At 41.4% G+C, this 9584-nt stretch overlaps 1 protein-coding gene across 1 annotated transcript in view; it reads left to right on the forward strand.

The window, feature by feature from the left end:
- mapk4 (mitogen-activated protein kinase 4) overlaps window positions 1–7876 on the forward strand; it is a 28450-nt gene extending 20574 nt beyond the window's left edge. The window contains 6 exon segments of the mRNA XM_080308785.1: window positions 2692–2836; window positions 4153–4235; window positions 4752–4830; window positions 5055–5274; window positions 5507–5672; window positions 6196–7876. Coding sequence (XP_080164911.1) covers window positions 2692–2836; window positions 4153–4235; window positions 4752–4830; window positions 5055–5274; window positions 5507–5672; window positions 6196–7167 — 1665 coding nt within the window. The 3' untranslated portion in view covers window positions 7168–7876.
- The last annotated feature ends 1708 nt before the right edge of the window (window positions 7877–9584 follow it).

Genomic DNA, 9584 nt, shown 5'->3' on the forward strand with positions numbered 1-9584 from the left:
CTATTTGGGCTATTTGTGATGCAGTTTTGATACCAAAGCAGATGCTTTCAGTGAATACAATAGCATTCTCTCTCTGTTGCTCTTATTCAATAATGCAAACCAAAAGTGCCTTTTCAGGCATTTTCTGTTAATGGGCGTAGGCCGCATTAACCTCAGCTGTGATGGAAATTCACAAATGCTGTTAACTTTAAATAAGACTGGTTAATGCTTTAGTATCACAGAAGAACTTATGAAGATTTTATATCATGTTTTTTTTTAAAGAAAGTTGTGATGTGTAATTCTTCCTACTCAATGATCAGACAGACTTCTTCTCTGCATTAGCCATACCTTTTAATACTTGTACTGTATCTCAGTCCAGGCATTGAAATTAGGTTGTTTGAAGAGCTGTCTGGAAGTGTGTTTCTGACTACAGAGAGCAAACATTTACTCAGGCAGAGAGAGATGACAGAAGGGCTGAGAGGAGAGAGGCAGAAAACAGAGGGGGAAAACAACATTATTTGTGATGTTATTTACAGTCTACACCGGTAAGATCTTGGTGCTTCTGTGAATGTGTATGTGTGAATGCCACCTGCTGAGGCAGTGCTGGATCTGCCCAGAAATTATTCATTACCTGGATGAAGGTCAGAGCAGAGGAAGGGGGAAGACAGTTGGATAAGGACAGAGTGTTTAAAAGTACCTGGAGAGAAGAGAAGGAGGGAAGAAACAGATGAGAAAGGAGGTCAAGGAAGCTTGTTGAGATGCACTAAAGGCTAGAAGAAAGAGAATAAGTGTGAAGAAAAGAGGAAGGGAAGGGGAACAGGCGCAGCTAATGATGACGCAGAGAAATACTGAGGTGGGAGGTTGGGATGAACGAATGATAAAAAAAGTGGGAGGAAAAAGCAGGAGGAAGAAGGTCAATGGGGACAAAGAGGAAGCAAAGATGGGGGAAATCACCCCGTAATCTTAAAGAGTAGCAAAAACACTAAAACAGAAGTGGGGATAGTTTTGGAAACAAAGCAAACACAGCTACAAATGACATATGTGACCACATCTATGCATTGCTTTATAAAACTGAGGCCTAAATTTGCTTTTCCCTTAAAAACTGTGTCCAGGCTTGGGTTGGCCCTGAAAGAAATGTACTTTGGTACTTTTGAAACATCTATCAAACTCTCACCAGGGAGCGTAAACAAGAGCTCAGATATGAAAAGGCAACAGCGGGCCAGACAGATAGAAGATAAGGTCACTGAGTAGTCAGCATCATTTTTTGCACTGTCTCCTGCCACAAAGAAGAGAACAGGCAGTGACTTAGCAGTTACATTCAATGCACGTAGGAGTAGTCTAACTTTTTAAAAAAGAGTCGTACAGTCGTTTTGACATGCAAAGAAAACCTACTTCGGCCAGGCACACCGCACACAGCGATGTCTAAGTGGGAATCTTGGTGTGGGTGGCCCACAGTGAAGAAGACTCTGAGTCATACTCATAACCTGCTGATCAAGAAAAATTACCCTTTTTCTTTTTCCTATCGAGAAGGCACTTATTTTCAAGCTGTCGAAAATATGAAGCAGCTTTGGGACGCATCAAAAGCGTGAGAAAGCAGGCCAGCCCTTTTTTGGCATAGTACCCCCAGATGATTTACTGACATGAAGAGTTTCAAGTGTGATAGCTTATCTGAATGAGGAAAAAAATTCAAGCTGTCTGTATTTTATTGGCTTAAATAGAGTAACTCTTTCCCCCCAAAAAATAGATAAGAAGATAGGAGACTGGTGAAAAGGAGAATAGAAAATTACTTTAGGAGAGCGGAGGATAGAAGGAAAGAAGAGCAACGAGGATAAAAAAAAAATGAGGGCTAGAGAGGCAGAAAGGATAAGAGAATAGTGCTAAGAGGCATATTAGACATGTATGCCATGAGCCATTGTGGGGTTCATTTTCTATCTATTTCTGATCTTTGCCAGTTAGTCATCAAATTCAAATTAGCCTGAGAGATGGGCAACAGAATAGCGTCCCAGCACAATGAAAAGTTTATGTGAGTGATGTCAGTCATTATAAAACAATTCACAGCAGCTGAGTGGAAAAGCAGTGAAGACTACATCTGCCTTTTCCTGCCAAGAAATCTAAAAATGTGTGAGGGGAAATATAACCGCATTTTCTCGTGCAGTCTGCTCTCTTTTCAAGCTGGGCTGTGAAGAAGTTTAAGAGCCTGGGGCAGTGAAATTTGGCTCAGGAGAACTACGAGGGGAATAGAAATATGATGTAGTAAGTGAAGGTATTTTGAGATTTTACAAGGCTGGAGAGTGAGAGGTGGGGTGATATACAAGAGGTGGGGAAAGTGTTAATGATAGCAACAGGCAGAAACATCTCATTATCTCTACATCAGGGAATATGCGGACTTATCTCTGTGGTGACTGGCGTATCTCTGTGCATAACATCATTATTCACAGAGGATTTTTTAGAGAATTAGATAGAGTCCTCTGAATCCTGTCAGAGCAGCACTAATGAGGACTTATGTTGTTGCTTCGGTGGAAATTCAGGGCAATCCACTTTAAAGACAAACAACTACCAGCAAACTTTATACGTATTCAAGTACATGCAGCCTGCTAACAGTCCAATCTGATGCATGCCCGTCGTATATGAAAATAACTTAAGATTCTCAGAGCTTTCATTTTCTGTATTTCTCACTTTCAACAATTTTATCCCTCTGCTTTCCTTATCCAGGGCTATCTGTCGGAAGGTTTGGTAACTAAATGGTATTGCTCCCCACGTCTGCTGCTGTCACCCAACAATTATACCAAGGCCATAGACATGTGGGCTGCGGGCTGCATACTGGTTGAGATGCTCACTGGACGCATGCTATTTGCAGGTATGTCTACTGTTTTTAATGCGTTCACCGTTTAAGTACTGTCATTTTCAACCTTATTACTAATATATCACCCCAAACCGCAGATAACTGCCCCTCCCTGAGCCTGGCTTTGCCTGAGGTTTCTTCCTCTTAAAAGGGAGTTTTTCCTTCCCACTGTCACCAAAGTGCTTGCTCATCTGATTGTTGTTTGGGGGTTTTTTTTGTTTTTGTTTTTGCATTTACTCTAAAATATAAAGCACCTTGAGACAACTGTTGTTGTCATTGAACTGAACTGAACATAATTATAATAATTGCATCACACTAGTGACGCCATCCAGTTAGAGCAAAGAGAGTTTGGTTTTTTTTCCTTTGACAGTGTCCTCCACCAAAGACACTTTGCTCTCTTTCTGCACACTACTTCTTTGCCTGACTAGAATGACAATGATGATAGAGAAATTCTCACTCTCCAGAGTAGATGTAGTTCTTCCTCACAGGCTGGTTTGACCTCCATCAGCCCTCTACACCACAGGGCTGGCATCATAAACATATAGGTGTTCTTTGTTCCTTAGTGTTCCTGCATTTTTTAAATTTCATACATCAGATGTTAGAGGTGTTTTCCTTGGCTTTTACTTAACCCGCAGACTAGAGTGGAAACAGCATATATTTGTTTACCAGAGAGGAGACCGCATTCTCCCTTCCAAACAAACTACCACTGCTTGCATATTTCTTGCAGCTACGACTCTGTTGATATAGCTCCACCTGCTGGTGTCCATTGGCTTTATGAAACATTTAAAGGGAACTTCACCATGTGTCAGATGAGCTGAAAATGCTGCTTTGCTGCTCTGTGTTAGAAGAAGACTTGCATGCCACAGAAGCATGCTACACTTCTGATTACTCCGCATTCAGTGACTTCAAAATATGAATTTTCCCTCCAGCTGTCAGAGGTAAAATGCTCTTTGTGAACTATAACTGAGTGGAAACTTACGACAACTGATTCCTCCCAGTTGATGCAGGCACAGCAACAAGCTAGGGTAGTTAGAGTAGATGTCTGCCAGTGTAGATGGGTTGCAGGATGTTTATTCCTTAATGTGAGAGTGGCCAAAAGAACAGTGTGCCCAAAGTTTCAAGTTTACTGATTCCACAGGGTGTGGTGTGAAATTTGAATGCTTTAGTAGTAATTTCCACCTAGTTGTTAACTTACTGTGTCTTTAAATTGACATCTTCCATCTCCCAGATATTCATGCTTGACTCTTAAAGTTGACGTTTCCCCCCAGCTTATGTAACTGATCCTCTGTCTCTTCTGAACTTGCTTCTGATTGGTTGTGTCTTGCTCCCAGGAGCTCATGAGCTGGAGCAGATGCAGCTGATTCTCAACACAGTGCCGGTGCTGAGAGAGGAGGACAGGCAGGATCTGCTACAGGTCAAACATCAGAGGCTACTGCAAGTCATATTAGCATTATAATGTCTGACTGATTATTAAGCCTGACATTCATTTTCCCAGCTTTGGAGAGCAATTTTTTTTTTTTAAAGAAATATTGATTATGTCAAGAACTGCACATATTATAATATCTGAAATAATCATGCACTCCCCCCTGTTTTTGTTATGAATGTAGACTAAAGACTATGTCACTTCACCTCTGTGAACTTGCATTTTGAATTTAATAAATCTAACAAGACGCAATAAGACGCATGATAAACAAAATATATGTTTCATTCACCCGACCATTTTATTGCTTTTACTTTTTCCCCAAATTTTCTTTGAATAGTGAGATATTATCATTTTTATTAATCAAGTTATTAACGTCTGATGTTCTGAAAGGCTTAATTTTGTACAAGGTTAAATGTGTCTTTTTTCAGCGTGGAATGCCTTAAATGTAAACAAAATAAATAAATAAAATAATGAAACATAAGTAATATTTTAACCATGCATTTCTAGGTGATGCCTTCATATGTCAGTCATGAATGGAAGGTGAAGAAACCCTTTTCTGAACTTCTGCCTGAAGTGGATCCTCAGGGTGAGTGATGGGGACTGAGTGATGGGGAGAAGAGGAAGGTCAAGGACTTTAAAGTATGAAGGGAACAAATAATGGAAGTGCTAGAAGGGAGAAAAAAAGATATAGAAAACCACAGCTCTTCTGACCTGTGACAGATGAAGTGATGCTGGAGTCGTGTGAAGATGTTTGGAGGTCTAACACATATAATTTAGGCTTTACTCCCACACCTTCTTTTCCCCTCCCAGCTGTGGACTTCCTTGAGCGTATCTTGACCTTTAACCCCATGGATCGCCTGACAGCTGAAGCGGCGTTGTCTCACCCCTTCCTTCAGCAGTACTCTTGTCCAGAGGACGAGCCCACTTCATCGCATCCCTTCCGCATTGAGGATGAGCTGGAGGACAGCCTCATCACTGAGCAGAGCCTCAGCAACAGCAATAGTCAGGCCTCCAGCATCCAGTGGGACAGGTGTGTGGATTTTTTTTAATCACCAGTGGGGAAAATTGGATCATGTTTTCCTAGTCATTCTTAGTATGTTTTAATAATAAAAATACTACTAAAAATGATCTGTTGATCATTTTCTCATCAAATCAACTACCAATCTCAGCTGTTCATTCGTGTATTTTCAGATTACAACTTAAATGTATGTGTTTGAGCACAAATTATTTACTCCTCACTTGTAATTTCTGCCTTTCTGCAGGTACGAAAACAGTTTATCAACAGTTATGTGCTGGCAACAATCAGGTGGGAGGTGTCGCTGCGTGCCCCCTTGTCACATTACCTCTGACCTGGGAGACACTACAGAGGAAGAGGAGGTGCAGAGAGACCCCCGGGCCAGTTCCAGCTCACTTGTAGAGGAGGCTCAGGTTGGATATGCTTCCTCCCTTTTCTAGATACTAGGAGACTGCTGTACTGGCACTACTAGTACTGTAATGTCTTTGTTATGCAAAGACATAAGTGAAGATGTTGGATGTTGGTCAATAATTTTTCTACATTTTAAAGCAGGGATACTGCAAGTGTCAGCAGTTCTTGTAACCCTGTTGGCTCTTGTCACAGTGAGATGACCATATTGTCTCAGTTCCTATAATTCCCCCCTCTTCTTGCTTCCTCTCACTGGCTTCCACAGAGATTCAGAATTCATTTAAAATGTTATTAATTACATATAAAACCCTACATGGCCAGGCTTCTGAGTATATTTCAGACCTGCTGATAACTTATTCTGGCAACTTTTGACTGTGTCACACTTGACTATGCTTTTGTCCTTTCTCTGTAGTATTTATTCTGTCATGAGCTTAAGTTTCATTGAACACATGGGATGTGAGTCAACACAACTAGAATTAATTGCTTATTGAAATTAATTACTTTTCCCTCACCAACTGTCTCATATAGGTTGATCCACGCAAATATTCCCACAGCAGCTCGGCGGAGCGCTTCCTGGAAAACTCTCACTCCTCTCTGGAACGTGCCTGCGGTTTGGGATACGGGGAGGTTGACTGTGGCCGCTCCTGTGATTACAAAGTGGGCTCTCCTTCGTATCTGGATAAAATTGCCTGGCGAGAGGGAAAACCTCAACACTACTCAGAGCCTAAGCTCATCCTTGATCTGTCACACTGGAAGCGTAACATTAACAGCCTCCTTGTGCCTCCTGAGCCTATTGGTGGCAGCATGGAGGATCTGGGAGAGATGAAGAAGGAGGAGGCAGCGAAGGAAGAGGAAGACAAGGAGACAGGGGATTTGTTCCAGGAAATCTCTCGCTGGGTTGAGAGCACCCAGTCTCGTCTGCACTCACCCAGTCCCAGTCCTTCTTTGGAGCAGCAGTCACCTTCCTGCTACACTTCCTCGCCACCTCTCCCTCTGTCCCCTACTGACCTCCCAACTCCAGTCTTCCACTACACGGAGGTTGTGCGGCAACCATCAGAGTACGATGAAGGCAGACTAAGCCCATTTCGCCCTATCATGTCTTCCTCTAATGCCCTCCCATTACTTCTTCCTTCATCTCCCACCTCCCTACATCCTCCTCATTCATATCAAACGGTGTCTTCCCCCACCACCACCACACAATTTTTCCAGCCCACAGAATCTCAGCCGCTTTCTTCCACTTCTTCCCTTTCTCAGCCAGTAAACGCTGACTCCCTGGAGTCTCTTCCTGTCAAACAAAAAGAGCGTCTGTTTGACCTAGATGTGTTTATATCCCGAGCACTGAAACTGTGCAGGCAGAGAAAGGAGAAAGCAAGCGGGAAGAAAGCGAAAGAAGGAGGATGGATGGAAGAAAGCAAACAGCCAAACATTAACCGAAAAGTACCCGGCTTCCCAGAGCACAGGACTCCATCACCACAGACGCCACAGACTCCCAACTCTTGATGTTGAATTTCAACTGCAGGTACACCACAGCATCATACCGGGTAGCACTCCCAAATGCTCATAGTGCTTTACATTGTGAGCAGTGCCCGTGGTTTAATATGCTGCTTAAACATTAGACCATAGTGTTAGCAGCTTTTGTCTTTTTTGGTACTATTGCAACAACGCACTATATGCTGTGATAAAACAACCCCCTGACTTAAGCAAGCAATCTTCCAGCTTCGTCGTGAGATGTTCTCAGGCAGTTAGAGGTCAGAAATGTGGACCACATTTGCCAATGCAAGCAGCAAAGATTTGATTTACATGAGCATATTTTAAAGCAATCAGCTGACATTCCTTATTAACTGAGGTTTGCTCTGATCGATCAGACAACAATTTCATTTTGTGCCACAAACATTTGCAAATGACAAAAGAAGGAACAGTCAGCTGCTGGTATCACCTCCCTACGCTATTAATAACTAATAGCTTAAGCCTGTTTTAGGCTTGCTTTCAATTTGTTTTTCTTACAAGATTCTGTACTTATTCTCTACTTCTTACTGTTTGTAATCCTTTTCAGAACAAAAATTCAAGTGGTCTTCCAGCGGTGAGTTTCACCAGCTAATAATAGTGACACAGAAGGTGTTTTTCCGGTGTGTCTCTGAATGTATTTATTGGAAAAATAATCCATCATATTATGCTACACGATGACCCATAAGGAGTTTAACACTCTAACAGCAACTTCATTTTGTCACTGCTCCAAACGGCCTGTCAACTTGTAAAAAATACAGTCCGATTTAATTACATACTATATTTCTCAATGACTAGTATTTTTGTGTTTGTATTTTTCTTGTGCTCTTTGTTCATTGCTACAACCCATGTTCATGTTATTTGGAGTGAATTGTGTTCTTGTTGAATGTGGAATGCCCTGTGGTAGTAATTTTTGACTATCAGACAGCTATGGTTTCTTGTTTGCTTGATGCACCAAGCAAGGTCTGTTTTACACTGAACATATACTATCCTCTCGTTCCAAGACAGCCACACAGAAAGCTTTCATGCAAACAACGGTATACTATATTTTGAAGTATATGGATACTTTACAACCTTTGCAGGAAATTATTTGTACTCAAAACTTTTTAGTGGTTTGCAGCAGCCAGATTAATACATGAAACTCAAATAAAAAGAATTAAAAAAATAGACCCAGGTAAATGGCAGGTGAACATTAAGCAGTAGGTGAAGGCTGCTGGCTTGTGCCTCATAGTCTGTTAGTCAAGAGCTTCTCACATTCTCTTGAACTGTGGAGCTAAAACTGGCTTTACAAAACTCTTCAACGCTAGTGCCAAACGTAACCCAGTTAATTTAACATTCCTTTTATTCTGTGGCCTCAATCCCTCCATCTCAAATGTCACTGTTTGAAATGTGATATTCTGCTGTTAACTGATCAAAGAATGTACGAGTTGAGTTGTAATGCTGAAATACACTATATGGATAGAAGTACTGGGGCACCTAAATATTACCCCTACAGGAGCTGGGATGGAAACCAATTCCACGAAGCTCCCCGTGCACAGTTTTTGTCCTGATGTGAATGCCAGAGGAGGTTTTGATCACTGCAGTTATTGAGTCAGCAGTGCAAAAAATAACCATCCACAGACACACATAAATACAAACTGGCATTGCAACAGTGGCATTCTTACTGTGTAACTGTGTGTTTAGCATCCTATTACTTCCTTCACATATGTTTGTACAGGTAGACTGTATAAATGCTTGATTTTATATACCACAGGACTGAAAACACCTGAATTCAAAGATTAAAGGGTGTGGCCTGTCACTTTTGTCCATATAGTGTACGTGAAACATGCTGCCAGCAACACAACAGAATAAGAATGTTTTATTCCTTTCGTATTATCAAATAATAAGTTGAATCCTTCCTTAAAATCCATACAAGCCACACACAGGTCGAAGTTGTCTCGAGTCTTAGCTGTTAACTGTGCAGATGTAAGTTGTTCTAAAACTGTTGACTCTCATGCTGTCTGCACCTGTAATGCATGGTGTAGCCTACATACAGATGCTGTAGGCACATTTTCACTTGCACAACTTAGTATGACTTCCAAAGAATTGAGCCATACATGAGATTTGCCATAAGTACAACCTATGAGACAGCAAAGCCGAGTTGGTTCTTTTAAACATCACAGTGAAGCACAGGTAGTGTCACTAGCACATACAGAAATACAGGAGTTCACCCTATTTTTTGCCAGTAAACTGCGGTCCACCTAATCAAAAGGAATTTTGCTTTAAGTCAAACACAAAGGATCATATTTTGCATTAGCAAATTTCTTCTGAGCTGCAGGTAGAGCAAAGCCAGCAATAACGTCACTGAAAAGTATCTGTAACACATGTCGGTACTGAGCCGAAGTTAATTATTTTAAGTGTTTAAAGCAATGTAG

The sequence above is a fragment of the Astatotilapia calliptera genome, chromosome 12 (assembly GCF_964374335.1).
Source record: "Astatotilapia calliptera chromosome 12, fAstCal68.1, whole genome shotgun sequence".
Classification (NCBI taxonomy): Eukaryota; Metazoa; Chordata; class Actinopteri; order Cichliformes; family Cichlidae; genus Astatotilapia; species Astatotilapia calliptera.